The sequence below is a fragment of the Mus musculus genome, chromosome 14 (genome assembly GCF_000001635.26).
Source record: "Mus musculus strain C57BL/6J chromosome 14, GRCm38.p6 C57BL/6J".
Lineage (NCBI taxonomy): Eukaryota > Metazoa > Chordata > Mammalia > Rodentia > Muridae > Mus > Mus musculus.
Window position 1 is genome coordinate 79,353,517 of NC_000080.6, and position 23,024 is coordinate 79,376,540.

Genomic DNA, 23,024 nt, shown 5'->3' on the forward strand with positions numbered 1-23,024 from the left:
CTGCGATGATGTAGGAGAAAGGACACTGAACCACAGCGCTGCTCAGTATGACCAGGGATGGTCTGCGTGTCCTCGCCAGCTTCAATGTCTGCTCTGTACAACAGCGGACACCTGAATATGTGCTATGTGAACAGAAGCAATGTTACTATTCTTTATTTATTTTCCTCCTAATATCCATTAATAACCTTCTCCCAATACTGCTTGTACCATTTAGTTATGCTATTGAGTCTATGACATCTCAGCTTCAGAAACACTACTTACTATAGTTTCGGCTATGATTATATAATTTAGCACAAAAAAATCCCATGGGCTTAGAATCAAAGATTTCCAATGCAGAGTACTGGCTCCAAATGACAACTAGCAAGGTAGTTTGTCCAAGGAAATTTTTGACTTCTACACATTTTAATTGTATCATTTAATTGACAATACACAAAAAGTATTGATTAAATGAAATAATGTATATAAAGTTCTTAGCTTAGTACTCAGCATTAAAGTTATTTTTCTATTTCCCTTTATAAATAAGTAAATTATTAGCACTGCTGCAAATACTGTATATCAGGGCAATTCATCTAAAAAAAGAAAAGGTTATTTTTATAGCAAACAAGTTTTCTTTAATCAAGTTGAGAGTGAAAAAGTGAAACAGAACAGTGTGTGTGTGTATGCATGTTTGTGTGTGTGTGTGTGTGTGTGTGTGTGTATAAAAATCATCAAATCGTCTGCCAATAATTAGTCATGTTAGACTTTAAAATTCAGTCTATTTTTATGAGCACAAAATGCCTAGTGCTTTAATCGTACTTTGCTGGTTACTAGAGAAGACAAGTGTTAGCTATTCACGACCAGCCTGGGCTACGGGAGTCTGTCTCATAGAGTTAAATAACTAAAAAAGATGATAAAGTATAAAGCGGAGAAAGTTAGGAAAACAGTATATTAACAACATAGAAATATAAATAGATAGATAGAAAACATTGGTGGTTGAATAAAAATGGCCCGATAAGCTCATAGTAAGTGGTACTATTAGGAGGTGTGGCCTAGTTGGAAAAAGTATGTCACTGTGGGTGAGCTTTTGAGGTCTCCTATGCTCAAGCCAGCCTAGCATCACTCTCTCTTCCTGCTATCTGCTGATCTGGATACAAAAGGCCAACATCATGTCTGCCTGTGTCCTGCCATGCTCCCCACCATGATGACAATGTACTACACCTCTGAACTGTAAGCCAGCTCCAATTAAATGCTTTCCTTTAATAACAGCTGCCGTCATCATGGTGCTTCTTCACAGCAATATAAATCCTAAGACAAAAACCTAAAATGAATGAAAAAACCTTTTCCCCTCATCTATGCTGTCTTGCTCCTTTGGAAAATAAAGAATGCTTCCCCTTCAAGCATGAAGACTACTCTGTAGCCTGAACAGACTTCTGCTGTATCTTTCCAAATATCTAAGAGTTTGCTTTCTATACTTAGCTCTCTGGTCCATCTGAAGCTGGTGTGTGTACAGTCTAAGCTATGGATGCCATTTAATATGTTTCAACACAAATGACTATCTCTGCAATTTCATCTTTATTTTTAAAAGTATAATAGAAGGGATAATAAAGGAGGAAAATATAGGACAAATATTTAGCTAAACAGTTAGACAACTTAAATTGAAAACTGTCACAGAAAACACACAGGAAGAAATCTGAGCAATTCTGAAGATGACTTAATAGAAAATGAAAGAGATATCATACATTATAGAGGAGACAGATTTGAGATACGATCTTTTTTGTTTTGTTTTTTTCCGAGACAGGGTTTCTCTGGGTAGCCTTTGCTGGCCTCGAACTCAGAAATCCACATGGCTCTGCTCCCAAGTGCTAGGATTAAAGGCGTGTGCTACCCCTGGCTTATGAACTAAATTTTTAAAGTTTATTTTAAGGCATGGTGTCATTATCCAACCCTAGATCTCACTATGAAAACCAGCGTGGCCTTGAATTCACAAAGATCAGCCTGCTTCTGCCTCCTGCGTGCTGGGATTAAAGGTATGCACTACCATACCCAACACAAACTGAATTTTGCAGCCAGGAGCACAAAAACATCATGGCAAGAAGCCATAGTTAGAACACAGATTAATGGGATTTTAAAAATAGGTTATTCTTATGAATTTAACGACAAACTTATATCAGAGAACTTCGATTTTCCTAACTCAGGCAATCACATACTTATAAGTTATTTCCTACCCTTGTGAACCTGGAGCACATTTCCTCTGCTTCTTTTATCATATTTGCTCGAAGCATGTATTTGGCACATTTGGAATTGATGAACCTGTCAGCCGTGTCCAAAGACTGTGCCTCATCCATCCACTGTGCGGCTTCTTTGAGATTACCCATATGCTGCAGGAGGAGGAAAACCACTTATGAGCAAGTAAAAAGGAGTGTCACAGAAATGGAAAACAATGTATAAAAATGGGTTCCAGTTTGACATGATTGTATCAGTTTACCTAAAAACTAGTTAATTATGATTTTACTAAGAACTGAACCAAATGGCTAACACTGATTACACAATAAAGAATTCTTTAGGATTATTAGAATATAGAAAAAACTGCATGAGAATTCTAGGAGTTACTGCTACTTCAAGTCTTTTTTAAAATGACCCAGTTCCTGCTACCCAAAAATCAAGGGGGGCTGGAGAAATGGCTCAGTGTAAGAGCTCCGACTGCTCTTCCAGAGGTCCTGAGTTCAAATCCCAACAACCACATGGTGGCTCACAACCATCTGTAATTAAATCAGACGCCCTCTTCTGGGGCATCTGAAGACAGCTACAGTGTACTTACATATAATAAATAAATAGATTTTTTTTTTTTAAAAATCAAGATTAAAAACTTACCTTGTAAATTTTTGCTTTCATGTAGAATAGTTCTATTAGAGTTGGAGTACTAGCAATTACAGCATTAATATATTCCAAAGCCAGAAAATACTGCCCAAGTTTATCATAATGCTGTGCCAGGAAATACTGGACCCAGATTAGAGTTGTTGGGGGTTCCTTCTCCCCGTTCTCTGCAATCAAACAAATATTAAACTGTTATAGGAAGAATGCTAAGTAAGTGTTCTCTCCCCAGTTCAAAATGAAATCAATTGCTATTATTAAGAGCAAAAGCTTAGCAAAAATGATCAGTCTCAACAGGAAGAGGTATGACTGTGACATCAAGTTCAAAGGTAAATAAAGTCGTAGTTTAAGAGACTTCTAACCCCTAACTACTTCCAAATAAACAGTGCTAGAGAGAAACTATCTATCTAATTCTGGCCGAAAAAAAATGCAGCGAACCAGAAAAATAATAAAGAAAAAGTAACTTGGAGAAGAAACTACCTATCACTGCATGACTTCAGCAGAAGCAAGAACTGCCATATCACACACTGCCCACATGTACAAAACATGCTTCTCGCAAGTAGACAACAGAAGCAGATGAAGGTGTTCCAAGTTTACAAGGGTTACCTTGTCTAGTTGTCTCAATTAGCATAGTGTGATGGTTTGTATATGCTTGGCTCAGGGAGTGGCACTATTAGGAAGTGTGACCTTGTTAGAGTAGGTGTGTCACCATGGGCGGGGGCTTTAAGATCTTCATCCTAGCTGCCTGGAAGCTGGTCTTCTAGCAACCTTTGGATGAAGATGTAAGACACTCAGCTCCTCCTGCACCATGCCTGCCTGGATGCTGCCATGCTCCTTCCTGTCTTGATGATAATGGACTAAACCTCTGAACTTGGAAGCCAGGCCCAATTAAATGTCCTTTTAAGAGTTGTCTTGGTCGTGGTGCCTGTTCACAGCAGTTAAACCCTAAGACACATATATAAGCTTTAACACAGCCAGAGCATCCTGGCTCTGGTGAAGAATATGGTGAAGTGAAGAAGAATATACACCATGAGATTAAAAAAATAAATAAATAAAAACCCCTGATATGCCAGAAATCCAAAATTAGGGCACAAAGCCCAAAGTCAGCTAACAAAAGCAGCCACATAGCATACATTATTTGAGCTCTATTCTGCTCCCCATCCTGTACTAAAGAAGCCATCAAAATGGCCTGCACAGAATGGCAGATATGTCTACAGTGAGGCAGAGTGAATTTACCTGTGTTATCTCAACAGAAGTATATGTAGCCAACTAATCAAATGACAAGATAATAATGCCAACACATTAAAACATAAATCAGAAAGCTGTGGTGGTTTGAATGAGAATGGGTCCCAATACACTCATATATTTGAATGCTTGATCTTCAGTTGCTAAAACTATTTGAAAGAATTAGGAGGTATGACCTTGTTAGAGGACCTGGCTTAAAGGTTTCAAAGCCCATGCCATTCCCAGTTAGCTCTCTCTGCCTAGTGCTCTTAGCTACTACTCCAGCTCCATGTCTTTCTGCCTGTCTGCCATGCCTGTTTACCATGTTTCTTGTCTTAATGGTCATGGATTATAACCTTCTGGAACCTTAAACCCATCCATAAACCCATATTAAATGTTTGTTGTCTTTGTATTGTTTTAGAAGTTGCCTTGGTCATGGTGTTTTGTCATGGCAATAGAAAAGTAAGTAGGAAAATGCAAATAAGAACAAAAAAAAAATCAAATATTTATCTTCCACATAATTCAGGAGACCAAAATATATAAAGGAAGGTTTCTTAAAATAAACTCAGAACTGGGGTTGTAAGTCAGTGGCATAGATAAGGCCCTTGGTTCAACCATAACCTGCCCTGCCCAGCTGATAGGTGGGGAATAAGGTCAGAGGAACTTTATAACGGGCACATAGCCTGATAAGAAACCCAGCTTTAGAGATAATCAGAACGCCTCAAGCCTTCTGATATGATGTAACCTCAAACACAAAGCACCATCTATGAAGTATTCAAACAACTGAAGTCTATTAATCTCATTGCCAGTGTTACATGAAGTAGAAACAGAAAAACACAGTGATACCAAGAGAAAGAAATCAGCCAAATCCCTAAGAAAGAAAACAAGGAGAGTCTACAAAACAAATGAACTTTCAACAAAAAGCATTTTATCTTAAAGGAAGGAGAGATCATAAAATATATTAAAAGTACTCAAAACCCATCAAATGTAAACCATGGGCCTTAACTAGATCTAGATTAAAATAACCCAACTAAGCATCAATTTTGGACAGCAGGAGAAAAATATAAGTGTGGGCAGGTATTGGATATGAGATTAATTTTGTGTGTTTTAAAGAAAGATGCACACTAAGGTCTTTACAGGTAAAATAACATCTGGACTTTGCCTTAAAATACCTGAAGGTGTTAGATTGGAGTTAGGAGAAATAGCTCAGCAGTTTAGAGTACTGGCTGCTCTTCCAAAGGACCCAGGTCCAAGTCCCAGCATCCACATGGCAGCTCACAACTGTCTGAAACTCCAGTTTCAAAGGATTTCATGTTCCTTTCTGGCCTCCATGGAGCACCTCGCATGCAGGCAAAACATTCATATTTTTTTAAATTCAGAAATCAATAAACAAGAAACTCCAAACTCCAAGTGGAATGTGAAAAAGACACATGAAGAACCTAAAGAAATTGCCCCATACCTTAAGCATTCTACAGGATTTTCTAAATTGTCTTTGTTTACATATGTCTCCACAGAAAATCAAAGGGCCAAATCAGGCATGACTAAAATTAATAAAAGAACAGAAGAACTTAAGGATTCAGTGAAAAAGATTCTAATTCAATTTAATACTCAATCTTGGACAAGCCATTCAACCTCTTAAGTTGACCAAGTTAACTAACTAAGGCTAATTAACTCCCAGCCAAAAAAAAAAAAGACTATGGAAATTTTAAATGAAATAACACTAAAAATACTTTCATTCACTAATTCAAAACTAGTAAGTAGTCATTTGTGTAGCACACACATAATAAATGTAAAATAGTATTTCTGTGATTAAAATTAGATTGAAATGAGCAATAAAATTCCAATTTAGTCTAGGTTAAACTTACCATAAGGGCTAAAATAGCCATTCATTTTAAGAGAGGCTTCATAATTAGTAACAAGTTCCTGGATTATTGAAACCTGTTAAAGAAACATATTTTTTAAATTTTAAAAACGCTTCACTGAAGGCATTTTTATTTGTGGACTAATCTGACTGGAACAACAATTTACATTTTACTTTTATTGATATGTGTGTGTCTATTTGTGTATATGAGATCTGTGTGCGGATGCTTGGAAAGACTGAAAGAGGCACCCAACCCCCTGAAACTGGAGTTAAGACAGATTCACAGGAACATGTACAAACACTACATATACAAACAATACATACTTTTCAATGACTATATTTTGTTTACTATTGTTAACCCCAGTAAAGAACAGAAAGTAGAAACTGTGCCTCTTTTGAACATGTATGCTGGGAACCAAACTCAGGTCCTTAGACCAAACAAGTGTTCTTAATCACTAAACCATTTCTACAGCCCCAAAACAATACATTTCAAAACCACGAGTTAACTAAACTAGAGGTATCAAAATACTATTTTCTCTAATCTCCCAATCAGAACATTTAGAAAACTGAGAAAAAAAATGCATTGCTGTCTTTACTTATGTTTTTAGAGAGAAAAAAAAAGCAAAAACAACTCCATAAATTCTCATCTCAAGAAAAAGCCTGAGGTTTTTCTAGTTTGTTTGGTTGGTTTTGGTGTCATTCCCTTGCCCCAGCACCAGAACTGAGAATCAAACCTACCTTGGGCCTTCAAAGTGAACCTAGGGTCTTCAAAGCATCTACATGTGAACTAGGTCCCAATTCCAGAATCCTGACATTCTTTAAGGACAAATTACCACAGTTAGGGGAGTGGGGGTGGGTGGGTATGGGGGACTTTTGGTATAGCATTGGAAATGTAAATGAGCTAAATACCTAATAAAAAATGGAAAAAAAAATTACCACAGTTACATGATAATTAAATTGTCTTTGTTTCCCTGTTTTGGCCTGTAAACTTAGAAACCACTATAAAAATGATTAGATTTGCCGGGCATGGTGGCGCACGCCTTTTAATCCCAGCACTTGGGAGGCAGAGGCAGGTGGATTTCTGAGGTCGAGGCCAGCCTGGTCTACAAAGTGAGTTCCAGGACAGCCAGGGCTATACAGAGAAACCCTGTCTCAAAAAACCAAACCAAACTAAAACAAAACAAACCAAAACAAAAGTTTAAATTTTATAAAATGTCACTACTTATAAAAAAGTGAAATGATCCAAAGTTTACAAGTTTACACATTAAAAATGACAGCTTGGTCAGTAGAATGCTTGTCACATTTAAGCATGAAGAGCTGAGTTCAAACCCCAGCACTCACAGAGAAGCTGGCAAGAGCATCACAGCTGGCATCTGTAACCACCAAGTTGCTGAGGTGGAGACAGGAGGATTCATGGAACTCACTGGCAAGCAGTCTAGCCAAATCAATGAGCTTCAGGTTCAACTAGAGTCCCTGTCTCAAAAATAAAATGATAGCTGGGCGGTGGTGGCACACGCCTTTAATCCCAGTACTTGGGGGCAGAGGCAGGAGGATTTCTGAGTTCGAAGCCAGTCTGATCTACAGAGAGTTCCAGGACAGTCAGGGCTACACAGAGAAACCCTGTCTTGAAAAACAAAACAAAACAAAACAAAACAAAACAAAACAAAACAAAAAATAAAATGGAGAGCAAGTGAGGAAAAGACATGTACACACACTCATGCTCCTGTATGCACAAACACACAGGAGCATGTACACACAGGAGCATGTACACACAGGAGCATGTACACACATGTTCACAGGAACATGTACAAACTTCATATACAAACAACAAACAAAACATAGTTTTAAATGACGGTACTCTTTTGTTTACTACGGTTACCTCTGGCAAGAACAGAAAGTAGAATCTGTGCTTACTACAATTAGAGGGCTTTTCTTCTCATTTCCTTATCTAAATGCTGCTAAACCAAGGTCTAAGACAGTTTACTATTTTATGAAAATTGGAACTTTAAAATATTTGGATTTTCAAAACAATTAAATTTGTTTTCTTTCCCCATGCCTCTCTTATTAACTAATAAAAATGTACTATTTACACATTTCCTGCCAGTGAAGAATAGACCATGCATCATAAAATCCTGAGTAGGTTTTGGTAGATATGGCTGTGAGGAACCTTCTACATGCATGCCACTAAGATAGAATAATTTAATTGTCTTCATTTTGAATCCAATTAATCTGCATCATACAAAGTCACAGAATAGCATCCATGAAGCCATGAATCATATCACTGGTTAAAAATTCCACTGTCCAACCCTTTACCAAAAATGGGTGAGAGGGAAGCCAAAATAAAACACTTCTCATGTTACTATACACCTGTCCATGACTCTAGTTCCAGGAGATCTGGTTTCCTTTTGCAGGCCTCTAAGAGCACTACGTATGCATAGTACACATACATGCATGCAAGCAAAACATCCAGCGCACATAATAATAAAATAAAATGAAACAAAAGCAAACAAAACACACAGTCAAGCATACCTAGTGAAAATGTGGTATTAGTACAAACTAGCTAAAATGATTCTTTAAAGACAAAGAGTGTTTAGTTTAAATAACTTTGTTTTGGTTTGTTTTTAATAGAGTCTAGGTATATAGGACTAACAGGTCTGGAACTCACTACATAGCCCTGGCCTCAAAAATCAAGGCAATCTTTCCTTCTCATCCTTCTAACTGCTGGGATTACAAGCAAGTGGCAATAGTCCCACTGAACCACTATTTGAAAGAGCCTTTGAAGCTGGGGAGTGTGTGTGCATGTAAGCCTAATCTAGGTCCTCAGGAGGGTGGCAAGCTTGAGACCCACATAGACTACACAGTAAATGCATGCCTTGAAAGAGGTGTCTCTCTGATGTGAAATCCAAAAAGTTGACTTCGTGGGAGTAGAATTATTTTCACGAGAGGTCCAGAGGAGTAAGGAAGGGTAGGTTGCTATAACAGGTACTGGATACAGACAGGAAGATGTGGCAGTTACTGGAACAGAGGAGAAGAGTAAGTCTACTGCTCTAACACTTACTAAACTGTGTATTGTAGCCTCTGGGGTCACGAATGTGGAAGACTCAAAGTGTTTGGTAATATTTAAAGGTTGTTGAATGTGCAATGATAAGAAAGAAAGAAAGAAAGAAAGAAAGAAAGAAAGAAAGAAAGAAAGAGAGAGAGAGAGAGAGAGGGAGGGAGGGAGGGAGGGAGGGAGGGAGGGAGGGAGGAAGGAAGGGGAAAGGGAAAGGGAAAGGGAAAGGGAAAGGGAAAGGGAAAGGGAAAGGGAAAGGGAAAGGGAAAGGGAAAGGGAAAGGGAAAGGGAAAGGGAAAGGGAAAGGGAAAGGGAAAGGGAAAGGGAAAGGGAAAGGGAAAGGGAAAGGGAAAGGGAAAGGGAAAGGGAAAGGGAAGACAGACATACGGTGAATACTAGGTAATTGTTACCATACAACAAGAACACTTTGCACTGCTAACTTCATCACACTACACAACGGCAACAAATGCTATCTAAAACACCTTGGCTCAAATTCAAGACAACTATACTATAAATTACAGTATTTTTTATACATAAAAAATTTCTGTTCTTATAGCAACATTATGACTTAAATGCAAAAAGTCATTCAATATTTCGCCTACCATCATCCTTCGGCCTCTAGGGATGGAATGTTAGTATGTCTTTGGAGTCTATTATAAGAATAAATTTTAAATTGCTATGTAAGCTACTGGCATGATTTTCCCTAAAATAATAATAATAATAATAATCCTCCTCCTCCTCCTCTGGCTGCTTTTCCAAAAGTCTGAGTTCAGTCCAAGCATTGGTTCAGGCAGCTCGCAACCCTCTAAGCCAGTTTCAGGGATCTGATGTTCTCTTCTGGCTTCTCTGAGAACTATGTATGCACGTGTTTCACAGATAGACATTCAGGCAAAGCACCCACATATATAAAAATAAACACATCTTAAAAAATAATTCAATGAATTTTGGCTTGAGATTAGGACAAAATTTCCAAATATTTCTGAAAAGCCATAAATATGCTTCTGCCATTTTGCCTTTTACATTTATGTAGAACAGTATTCACAACATTGACAAATATAAAGCCAAACTACCAATCAACTGTGAAACATGGCAGAAGGTAAGCTAAGGAGATGGCTCAGTAGGCAACCCCCTTCGCCACTCAATCCTTAGGACTCACACACAAGCCAGGCCGGGGAGCCTGTGCCTGTGATCTAAACGCCCCATGATGAGATGGGCGGCAGAAGCATCACAGTGTCTCATTGGCCAGCCAGCATGGTATACACAGCTAGCATGGTATACACAGCTAGCATGGTATACACAGCTAGCATGGTATACACAGCTAGCAATGACAACGATAAGACACTTCTCAAACAAGGGAAAGGGCAGAGACTAACACAAAAGCTACGCTCCAACCTCCATACGCATGCCATGGGATGTACACACTCACACACATCACAAACTAACAATAAGTTTAAAAGAATTGTGTTCTATGTCCTCCAGTATGAAATATGTACTGAAGATTTAATCCTTTAGGTAAAAACAGAGAAACACACCCATCATTAGCATGCAAATTTGCTCTCATTTTAAATAAACAATATAACTATATATGGACAAAGAGGTGTTGTTTTAAAATAAATGTCAACATGGCTTATTATCAGTAAATGTTTGATCTACATACTTATTTTATATACTTATAAACACAAAGGTCAGTAAAAACTTCTCAGGCAAAAGGGGGTCACAAGTGAAAAAATTCACGGATCCCTGCTTTACAGGTCCTAACAATTTACTATATTCCTTCTAAAACTACAAGACAGGAGTTCCACATTCCCTAACACACATGGTTCACTTAGGGAGCCAGAGATATTAATTACCCTATCCAGTCACTAGATATTGTATGTATATACAGAACTGCACACTGTACTTCATATATATGATAGAAAATATCCGTATTTTCTATCAGTAAAATAAATAAAAGCTAACTCTCAATTTTATCACTATTTATTTTTCAGAAAAATGTTGAAAATCAAATAAGCTCACGATGCTGGGTATAGTGGCATATGCTTTTAATTTCAGCACTGAACAAATAGGAGCAGGTAGATTTCTGTGTCTTTCAGGGCTACTTAGTGAGATCCTATCTTGGATGGATGGATGGATGGATGGATGGATGGATGGATGGATGGGCAAACAAGTAAACAAATTCATGATCTGAAAATTAATAGAATTATTTTGTTTTCAAAGGAACAGTTCGGAAGGTGGAATCCAGGGATCATTATCATCAAGACTGGCCCTAGGGATGTACATTTTTAAAAAATATTTATTTGTTTAATGTATATGAATGTATATCTGCATGTACTTCTGCATGTTAGAAGAAGGTATCAGAACTCATTATAGAAGGTCATAAGCCACCATGTGGCTGGGAATTGAACTCATGACCTGGAAGAGCAGACAGTGCTCTTAACTGCTAAGCCATCTCTCCAGTCCAAGATGTACATTTTAAAAAATATTTATTTTGGGGGCTGGTGAGATGGCTCAGTGGGTAAGAGCACCCGACTGCTCTTCTGAAGGTCAGGAGTTCAAATCCTAGCAACCACATGGTGGCTCACAACCATCCGAAACAAGATCTGACTCCCTCTTCTGGAGTGTCTAAGGACAGCTACAGTGTACTTACATATAATAAATCTTTAAAAAAAATATTTATTTTATGTAAAAGTATTTTGTCTGAGCCAGGCATTGTGGCCTATGCTTTAATCCCAGCACCCAGGAAGCAGAGGCAGGTGGATCTCAGAGTTTGAGGCCAACCTGAGCTATAGAGCTAATTCCAGGACAGCCAGGGCTTTGTCCTGACAAAGAAACCCTGCCTCAAAACCAAAACAACAACAACAAAAAAAAGGGGGGAAGGGTTGGCTGTATGTATGTATGTATGTATGTATGTATGTATGTATGTATGTATGTATGTATGTATTACAGGGACCAGAAGTAGGTATTGGTTCCCTTGAAACTGGAGTTACAGATAGTTTTATGCTACTACATAGGTACTGAAACCAAACCCAGGTCTTCTACAAGAACAGTCAATACTCTTAGGCACTGAGCCATCTCTCCAACCCCCAGATGTACATTTTTAGACAATCCATACAGAATCAAAAAACAGAGAAATTCGGTTCTCTCTGTTTAACAAGTCTTCTAGTTAAAACATACACAAGAGTTTGAGAACCACTGATACAACAAATTTAAAGGTAGCAGACATCTTTTAAGTAGCATAACCATCCCACCCATCTTTCTTAGAATACTTGCAACTTAAAATATCTTTCAGGCTTAGAAATTTAGTGTTCAAATTGTTTTAAGTATGTGGAAATTATTTTTGTTTTCAATTAACTTACACTGTCATCTAGTGACTGGTTAAACACAGTAGCTAGCATAGATTTTTTAAAAAACAATTTTTCATATTTATTTTGTGTGTGTGTGTGTGTGTGTGCACACTAGTATTCCTTTCCCCAGTCAAGAATAACATAGCACACGTGGAGGCTATCTGAAAAGCCTCCAAGCGTCTCCTCTTATTCCATCACATGTGTCCCAGGAATCTAACTCTGGTTATTAGGGTTGTTGGCAAAAACCATTAACCTGCTGAACCATCTTGCCAGCCCCCAAACACGGATTTCAAATAGAATTTACCATACGGTTCTGGACTAAAGCACACTTTCTGAACCAATTTTAAATAACTTAAGTACAACTAACTAAGGGATGTGGTGAACAGGCCTTTAATCCCAGCACTCAGGAGGCAGAGGCAGGTCTCTGTGAGTTCAAAGTCAATATGGTCTACACAGTCAGTTCCAGGACAGCCAGAACTACATAGTAAAGAATGCATCAGAAAATTTTTTTATCAAAAAGACAATTTGGGACTAGCAAGACAGCTCAGTGGGTCTGGACTTGCCTCACAAGTTCAATGTCCCAAGTCAACCCCTTGAACCTATGATAAAAAGATAATCAACTTCCAAAAGTTGTCCTTTGACTTTCACAAGGGTGTCTTGGCATGTGCACACCTGTACTCATACTTTATACACACAAAAATAATTTAAAATTTAAATTTTTCTCATAGGAGCCCACTTCATTTCACTATTTCGATATCAAGTAGGTAATATGTAAAAATCAGCCCATTCATTTGTCATAGACTGAAAGCTGCCTTTGTGTGTGAGGTGTGTGCTGTGTGGCATATGCACCTGTGTGAAGGTGCACATGAACAGAGCCAGAACAAGGCATCTGGTGTCTTCCTTTGTCACTCTGCCGTATTACCTTTAGACAGGGTCTTTCCCAGTAAACCAGCTCACCTACTGTGCTAGACTGTGGGACACTGAGAATTTGAGAACTGTGGGAAAGCACAGCCATACTTAGGTTTTTAATTAGGTGCTGGAATTCAAACTCAGGTCCTTCACTTTAATTCCTAACTGATGTCACTCCTGGAAGACAACAGCAATTTTAGGAAGGAGCTATGTGGGAGGAAAGGTCTCTGGCAATGTATGTCTTTCATAGTCTACTGAGATTCCAGCCCTTTCCTTCCCCTTTTCCGTTCCTGCTGGCCTACAACTCTGCTTCCTTACACACTCCCTTCACCAAGATGTTCAGTTTTGCCAGAGCCAAGAAACCACAGACCAAACCTTAAAACTGAACCCAAATAAGCCTTTCCTTATCTGAAGCTATTTATCACTGGTATTTTCTCAGTGATGGAAACCAACACAATGTTTCAAACTTTTCACAAACTTTAAACCTTCTAATTCTAACCATCCTCTCCTGTTAAGTATTTTCTCCAAGCAGTTATATTTGATTAGGACTAAAGAAGCTCTATTAAATTTATTATTATTAAATTAAAAGAAACTCTACTAAAGCTTCATTAAAATCCAGCCTGGGAAAGTATGTGTGCCTGTTGCAGAGATAACTTCCTAAAGCATGGCCTTTGACCTATGGTCTTTATGACTTAAGCTCAAACAGATGAGTGACAGAGTCAGAATTCCCAACAAGCTATAATTCCACTAAACCAGAACCTGCCTACAAATGGAACTTGAGACGACTGTTGTTCAGTGGGGACCTCAAGGCTTCATGAGCCAATCAGATGTTCTAATCACTGATCTTATTTGCAACATTTTATTACTCACAAGTATTACTTTTAAAAATACGGGTGAAACCTAAATAACCTGATAGAGGTTTGATGAAAACCTCAATGTCCAACAGTGCCTTTTAAAATGTTTGACTATAAAAAAGACCAGCCACAAGATTTCAGACCTTAGTAAGTAAGAAACAATGCTTAGGAATAAAGTCTAACTTTCTTCCTATTAGTCCTTTCCCCTTTTCAGTGGGGAGGGTCTATGTTCCATGAGTTAAGTCTCAGATCCTGAGCTAAAGTGATCCTCCTGCTTTGTCTCCCAAGCAACAGGAACTGCAAGTGTGTGCTTGCACCCGGCTTTCCTATCAGAGTCTAAGTATCCATTTATCTTTCAAATTGACAGCTCAGACTTAGGTGCAGAGGCAGTTTCTTTACCATACTTACTGTATGCAGAGGTACACAAGGGGAGGGGAGAGAGAATGAATGAGTGTGTGTGTGAGTGTGATGTCTGTGCATGTACCCTGTTGTTTGAAACCTGGGACTAGTTACTTATGCGAGGCCACTTGGCACACGAGCCCCAGGAATCCCCACCTCCCCAGTACTAGACTGTGCGACCACGTCCACCTTTGCACGTACGCTACATAGCAAGCTCTACAGTGCTGAATGAGCGAGCCTCCCAACGCCTAACACTACTGCACCTATTAGGACTCAACCTATTAACTAAAACTAGCTGTTCCCATTCCACTGACCTAATGGTATTTCACTGTGAAATTCAGCGATCCATGCCAACTTTGATATGATTACAAACTGGGGAAAATTAAAAAAAAAAAAAAACCAAAACAACCCTATACTGTGAAATATATGACTTATGAATAGCTAAATATAAAGTTCTAATAATATGTTTGTTTTGTTTTGTTTTTTTTTTGGGGGGGGGGGGAGCAGGTCTCACTATGTAGCCCAGACAGACCTGGAATTAACTGTGAAAGTCGAGCTAGCTTCATAGTCTTGCCAGTTCTTCTGCCTCAGCCTTTCAAGGACTAGGATTACAAACGTGGTCCATCACATCCAGCTGTGTATCACTTTTCTTTTTTTTGGTTTTTCGGGACAGGATTTCTTTCTGCAGTAGTACTGGCTGACCCAAAGCTTGCTCTATAGACCAGGATGGCCCTGAACTCAAGAAATCTGCCTACCTCTGCCTCCCTAGTGCTGGGGTTAAAGGTGTGCTCAGCCTATCTCAGTCTTTTGAAAATACTTTACTTTTCTCTACACTTTACAGCACCATGCGCAATTCCTTTGTTATCACTTATACCATATGCATATACTTTCGGTATACTTATACCATATGCATATACTTTCGGTATACAGAACTGATATGTCAGGTACAACTATTTAGTATAGAAGATAAAAAGGGAAATGGCACAATAGAGAAAATAATTAAATCATAACATAGTTTATAAAAATCTTGCTATAATAATAGCAAATCTGCATAAAAACCAAACTTACCTTTTCTGTATCACAATACAAGGATTTCAAAGTAGTGAACAGAGGTGGACACCCTTTGCTAAAGTTTGGTCTCAGGAACTTATCCATGAGTTCTCGAAACTTCTTACCTAGAGATAAAAGCAAACTGTGGTTGATTGAGTCAACTCTTCAAGATCTGAACAGAAAGCCCCTCAGAGCAATGACTCTGCAAGCAGACGTAACCCAAGTCAGCGCCACCTTGTCACATAGAAAGCAATGTTCCAGGTGACATGTCCCCTAATGTCCATAAGGAATTCTTCAGAAACAGGGAAATGAAATGAGTCTTAAGTCTAATTTACTGACTACTTGACTATAACCACAACTAGTCTTCCTAGTCTCCCCGAGTATAAACTTGGTCCGAATTCCTAAAGACAACTGATATGGTGTTTGCACATACTCTATGTCAGTACTACAGTCAAGAAATAACCGAATTATCTTCTGAAACACTAAAGTGGTATCACCAATTTCACTGTCTGTTCACTTCCCAGGCATGTATCAGGCCTCCTACTACACCCTTAGCATTATTCAGGTACTGGTAATACAGCAATCATTATTACAAAAATCTAAAAATATTTACCACAGAGAACATCTTCTAGAGACTAAGAATGACACTGAAAGAATGTTACAGATTATACTGAAATGAGGCACTTAGCTATGAAATAATAAGCACCCTATTTACAACATCAAAGAAGTACATTCCCTATTATTGCTACCTGTAACAAAAATGTCTAGAATCTTTGGTTGTTTTATGAGACAGAAGCGTGCTGTATCTCAATCAGGAGAATAGAAGTTACTTTTACAGACAGACAGACATAAAACTCTAGAAGAAAAAGAAAACTTAAAACACTAATGGTATCTATTAATTTCAAAAGTACTATTAGCATTACAAAGATATCCTAGTATTACCTGGGGCGAAACTCAGCGGCAGCCTCCTGGGTGAAACTGCTCTGGGGTGCTGCTTGCTGACTTCCTCATAAAGCTGAAGCCTCTCGTCTAGAGAACCTAGTATCGGTAAAAAGGTGAGGTCATAGCGTCGTAACTTTTATGTAAAATAGCAATGAACTTTAAGACAAAAATTGCATTGTCAGTATCAAAGCTGCTCACAATTTTGTACAAAATTACATTTAAAACTGTGGTGGTAAAAATACTGTAATCAGGAAATCATCACCCTGGATATGTATATGTGTGTAGGGTGGGTGTTGTTTCCTGGTTTGTTTGGTTTTTGTTTTTTTTTTTAGACAGGGTCTTACTACATAACCCTGATTGACTAAAAGCTCCCTACTGAACTGCTCCCAAATACAAATAATAGGATTAAATGCACGTGCCACTTCTTAAAATGATCCTTTGAAATCAAATCTCCAGGAAACCCATCTCTTCTCGACTGCAGACTACACACCACTCAACTAAACCACTTACATCAAGTCAGAGAGAGGCTGCATTTCTCTTCTCCTTAACTTCCAAACCGTAAAAAAGAAAATCACTTTATAACATACTGTCTGTAATATACCTTATATAAATCCTCTAAACTAATCCTCTAAACTAACGGGGCCTCCCCTAAAAGTCTACAATACCTATTAAGCTTAAGTAACAGTTTTAAGAAATATAGTTTAAAAATGAACTATATTTCTCAATTTCTTTGACACTTAAAATCTTTAATGAAATTCTATATGAAACAAAACAAAACAAAAACCTTATTAAAAGAGATTCTTTATAGAGGTAACAGAGATGGCTCAGTCACTAACAGTTCTTGTTTCTCTTGCAAAGTACCTGGGTTTAATTCCCAGTACCCACATGGTATCTGTAATTCCAACCCAGAGGACCTAGCACCCTCTTCTGGCATCTTTGAGCACCAGGTACACACATATATGCTGACATTCATGCACATAAAATATAAATCAGTTTAAAACAACAACAAAAAAAGAATAGATTCTTTAAAGTGGAAACTATTTCTCCCAAATAACACAACAGATGTGATAAGTTCCATCCAAGAATCATTTAATTTTTAGTGCCATAAAGAAAATCCATACAAGAATAACATACTATATCCAGAATAGTAACTGTGTGAAATTCCTGCGTAATTTATAGAGATACTATCATGTATCAATCAGACTACCTATAGTAATGTTTTAAGGAAAAAATAAACAAATCTATTGAAGCTATAAGGTTTTAAGTATATTATAATTCAGATAAAAAAATGTATTTTTAAGAATAACCCATAGTCCCAGGCATGGTGGCACATTCCTTTAATCCCAGTACTAGGAAGGCAGGAGCAGGTGGGTATCTCTGATTTCAAGGCTAGCCTTGGTCTACACAGGAGTTCCAATACAGCTAAGGTTGTACTGGAGATACTGTTTCTGAACAAACAAACAAATAATCTTTGGTAAATTGCAAACAAGTTATCTTCACAGTAAATGAGCTATTTGTATCAAAATTATAAAAGATTGTATTTGGCTGAGCGTGGTGATGCATGCCTTTAATCCCAGCACTTGGGAGGCAGAGGCAGGTGAATTTCTGAGTTTGAGGCCAGCCTGGTCTACAGAGTGAGTTCCAGGACAGCGAGGGCTATACAGAGAAACCCTGTCTCGGGGAAAAAAAAAAAAAAAAAAAAAAAAAAGATTGTATTTGAAGAGGCAATCTGGTAAGCTTTGAATAATTTGAAGAGGTAATTTGTGTAGACTCATGACTTCTCCCTATACTATGTTTTAGAGTGCCAATATGGTTAGACTATTTTTTTTAAGATTTATTTATTATATGTAAGTACACTGTAGCTATCTTCAGACACTCCAGAAGAGGGCTTCAGATTTCGTTATGGATGGTTGTGAGCCACCATGTGGTTGCTGGGATTTGAACTCGGGACCTTCGGAAGAGCAGTCGGCGCTCTTAACCACTGAGCCATCTCGCCAGCCCCCTGGTTAGACTTTTTAAAATGGGGATCTCTGCCAAATTTTTTTTGCATATTCTGTTAACAATTTAGAGACTTCATAGAACATTAAGGACCTTTTTCTAAAATATATAATGAAGGTTACTAAGTATATTAAGAAAAAAAAAAGATATCTCTGTATTGCATTCCAGGTAAAACAAGTCTTACATATGTAGCTAAATTAGTATTAAGATATTACTACTCTAGCGCCCTACTTGAAGTAACAAGTTGGAACTACAGAAGTTACCATGGGAGTGGGGGAACATCTGAAAGAATCTAAAAACATAGGTAGTATAAGTAGCTTTAAAAGCAATAGTTTGGGGCCGGGCGTGGTGGTGCACGCCTTTAGTCCCAGCACTCGGGAGGCAGAGGCAGATGGATTTCTGAGTTCTAGGCCAGCCTGGTCTACAGAGTGAGTTCCAGGACAGCCAGGGCTACACAGAGAAACCCTGTCTCAGAAAAACCAAAAAAAAAAAAAAAAAAAAAAAAAAAAAAAGCAATAGTTAATACTATCAAATATCTTAAGATGTGAACTATGGCACACTCATTTTACTAAAACATTTAAGGACTTCATTATCAATTGCTATGTCAGTATGGTAGTTAACCTTCACTGTCAACTTGAATGGGTTTGGAACCAAATAAAACAAACCTCTGGGAGGTTAAACAGACAAGGGAAAATCCAGAGAATATGAATAGCACCACCCCGTGGGTTGGAAACCAAGGGTAAAAAGAGAGAGAGAAGGGGAAAGCTAGCTGAGTACTTATAAATCACCTGTTTCCTGTCACTAGCCACCTTACTGTCCCACCCCCATGCCTACAATGGGCCAAAATAAGCCTTTCTTGTTTTTATCTAGTGACTAAGCATTTGTTAATAACTAGGCGTTTAAAGACAAAAGCCATAGCTATTTTAGATTTCCAACCTGAATACATGTAATTTTTTTATAAATCTTTTTTTTTAATTTATTTATTATTATACAGAAGTACTTATGTAGCTGTCTTCAGATGCACTGGACGTCAGATCTTGTTACGGGTGGCTGTGAGCCACCATGTGGTTGCTAGGATTTGAACTCAGGGCTTTTGGAAGAGCAGTCAGTGCTCTTACCCACTGAGCCATCTCACGAGCCCATACATGTAATTTTTGCCTTGTTTTTTTTTCAAACAATATTCAATTAATATTTTAATTTTAATAATTTTCCTAAAAAGATCTATTTAAAGAAAAAATTTAAAATGTTGTAGCTATTTCAGACATACTTTCTGTACATAAATAGCATTTTAAATTGGGCCTGGTGGTATGTGCCTATAATCCTAGAACCTGGAATAGAAGAATAGAGCCCAAGGTCAATCCAGTTATATATCAAGTTCAAAGACAACCTAAGCTACAACACCTTGTCTCAATGAAATAAAATGAAATAAAATAAAATTATATCTATGATTTTAGGAATAGTAACTGCTACTATCAACATTTAACTCTACAAATGTTAAATAAAATTAGAAATAACAATCTCAGGAGTTCTTAAAATTGTCACAGCTATCTAATTTCAAGATACATATTTTTCATTCTCTACAAACTGACTTGGCTTGAAAGAGAATGATTTTTATATTGCCTTTCTATACTATAGAACCTCAGTGAGTATTCTTTCACTCAATCATATTTAAAGTCTAAGATAACAAATCTTTAGTGATATAATAATATTAATTATAATAATATTAATTATGCCATTTTCCAGAAAGGAAATGCTCATTTTCCTCATTTCTCTAGTTAGCTTTTCTCTCTCTCTGTGTGTGTGTGTGTGTGTGTGTGTGTGTGTGTGTGTGTGCGTGCGTTTCTGCATGTTTATATGTGTAAGTGCAGGCATGTACATGGCATGGTATCTATAAGAGGCGAGGGGACAATCTCTGTGTCAGTCCTCACCTTCTACCTTGTTTGAGACAGGGTCTACTGTTTACTGCTGCATACACCAGACTATCTGGCCCACAAGCTTCCAGAGAGAACAAAGGTTACCAAGTCCAGATTTACATGCGTTCTGGATATCTGACCTCAGGCCCTCACACTTTCTCAGCAAACACTTTATACACAGAGACCTCTTTTGAGGCCTGTATTTGTTTCTGAAACAGGGTCTTAATGCGTAGCTCAGGCTGCCCTTGCGCTAGTAAGTCTCCCACCTTAGCTTCCTAGGAGTACAGACATGTATCACCATGCTTGATTCTTGTTTGTTAAAATATTAAATGACCCTTACTCTCACTGGCAAGTTCAGAGTTTATTTCTTCAGGATTCCAATGTATACTGAAGAAGATCAGCTGAGACATCCAGCCTCATGGAATGAACTATTATTGAATTCCTGGACTTTCTATCAGGAGAACATTGAACAACCATTGTTCAATAGTTGGACCACAGCCTGGAAGGCGCTCTAATAAATCCAATTTTACATAAATACATATTCATTCTATCAGCCTGGTTCCTCTAGAGACCCTGAGTAATATAAACCCTAATATGAATTAAAAACAAAAATTTAAAATGAGTAAAGGAATCTAAAAGCATCTATTAGTATTGTTATTTAAGTATGAACATTTTAGTTAATTTTCATGCCCCCATGTTATCTGTAACCTTACTACATGGAAAAACAACTGTTAATGCTAAAATCATCTATTCTTAAAGATTAGTGTAACTTTCACTATGCTTCAGAAGCTGGCTAAGGAAGTGGAGGAGAATCATTACATACGAAGTTGCAATGCCTTTTCCAAGCCTTCATAATAACACCAATTTTCAGCATTCCAATCAATCAAGTTTCTGAATACTTCACTGGCTTCTTTTAGTCTTCCCAATTTCAACAGCATTTCCCCTAAAATTAAGTTTAAAATTAAAATTAAGTTTACTTAAACATGACTTTTCTGACCCAAGAGAATTCTCTCAGCATTATAGTAAACAGGTATTTTAGGCAAACCTCAATTCTGTGTGCTTCCCTTAGGGCATGTTATATATTAATTAGTGTATAGTTTGTCTTCAGAAATGAACCACTTTCATTTCTGACTCCTTCCCATCCCCTAAATATACATACAGATACTAACTTCTTAGTTAAAAAATAAAAAGTATCTTTTCATTATACATATTCTTCTGTCCTCCTGGCGATAGCTAAAGCAAACAGTAAAATCCAACTGGCAAATCATCCAAATGAAACAGGCCAGCCTTAGTACTGTAAAATCTAAATGTGTCTCCCTTGATCAGTTCCTGTATTAAGTAACTGTCCATTGTCTTGGTTTCTTTTCTAGATCATTAAAATTGCTTAAGTTAACTTAGCACAATTATCTAACTAAACATTATTTCACAACAAGAAACCACATAAGCCATGCTGACAAGTGCGTTGTCTTTTAGGTTCAAACCTTTTTACTAATTTACAAAACTCACAAGTAGATCTGGAAAATAAGGCTCTAAAAGCCTCAGACACAATGGGAAGTACATTTAAACTAAGGTAAAGAGGCTTTTCTTAAATAAATGTACCACACATTCCTATTCCCCAAGGAACCGATTTCAAAGGAAAAAAAAAGGCTTTGGAATATCTGTGATATTATTTAACATTCATCATACTGTGGTCGATGGCATATAATTTATTCATATTATTTTCCATGTTACATAATCAATTTCCAAAATAAAATTAAACTAGGTATAATTACATCACACATAGCAACTTTGTGAACTTGGGCAAGTAGTTAGGCCTGATACAAAATGGGCAGACGTGGGCTGGTGAGATGGCTCAGTGGGTAAGAGCACCCGACTGCTCTTCCGAAGGTCAGGAGTTCAAATCCCAGCAACCACATGGTGTCTCACAACCATCCGTAACGAGATCTGACTCCCTCTTCTGGAGTGTCTGAGGACAGCTACAGTGTACTTACATATAATAAATAAATAAATAAATAAACAAAATGGGCAGACGTAACTGTTGGGTGAGAGAAACAGTAAACGTGCCCTAACTCCCGCACAACTGTCCTGCTTACCCCATATATAACTGGCAGCAGCACATTTTCACTCCCATAAACATCTGTTATTTGCTACCACCATGAAGCAAATAGTGTAAGTGTATACTGAACAAAAAAGTGCCCATATACACCAATTGAGTGAAAATCTACTAACACTTACAATTTTTGAAAGCTTCTTAGTAAGTTAATGATTACAAATGACATAAATATTGGAATATTAAATGGGCCTACAAAGTCCACTGAAAAAAAAAATCACATAGCCCACTACCTCTAAGCCATATTGAGAACTGGCTATTTTATTCAAGATTAGAGCTCCCCAAAACTTTGTTACTATCCTATGAGTGAATGTGGTAATGAAGCTATTTACATGATTTTTTTAAATGACACAAATGTCACTGTATCATACTTATTTTGTAATAACTACATTCTTTCTTAATGCTATGAGACAAAGAAAGCCACGGAGAAACAGCTGCCTGAGAATATTAAGATTTAATCATAAAATAGCAATAACACACCAAGAAGGAAAAATAATTGCCTTTTTCTTTGTTTCCAT

The 23,024-nt window shown here is 37.6% G+C and overlaps 1 protein-coding gene across 6 annotated transcripts in view; it reads right to left on the minus strand.

The window, feature by feature from the left end:
• Positions 1-23,024, minus strand: part of Naa16 (N(alpha)-acetyltransferase 16, NatA auxiliary subunit) — a 56,282-nt gene that overhangs the window by 19,010 nt on the left and 14,248 nt on the right. For 3 of the 6 annotated variants that reach the window (XR_001781144.2, XM_006519399.2, NM_025832.2), the window contains 6 exons: positions 21,220-21,339; positions 16,486-16,581; positions 15,562-15,668; positions 5,940-6,012; positions 2,851-3,020; positions 2,205-2,357 (listed from right to left, as the gene is read on the minus strand). Coding sequence is in view for 3 of the 6 variants with exons in the window: in XM_006519399.2 (XP_006519462.1) it covers positions 2,205-2,357; positions 2,851-3,020; positions 5,940-6,012; positions 15,562-15,668; positions 16,486-16,581; positions 21,220-21,339 (719 nt within the window). In the remaining 3 variants the exon portion in view is untranslated. The remainder of the gene's footprint in view (positions 1-2,204; positions 2,358-2,850; positions 3,021-5,939; positions 6,013-15,561; positions 15,669-16,485; positions 16,582-21,219; positions 21,340-23,024) is intronic. The other 3 variants (XR_001781145.2, XR_003950899.1, XM_030247958.1) reach the window with 1 other exon arrangement.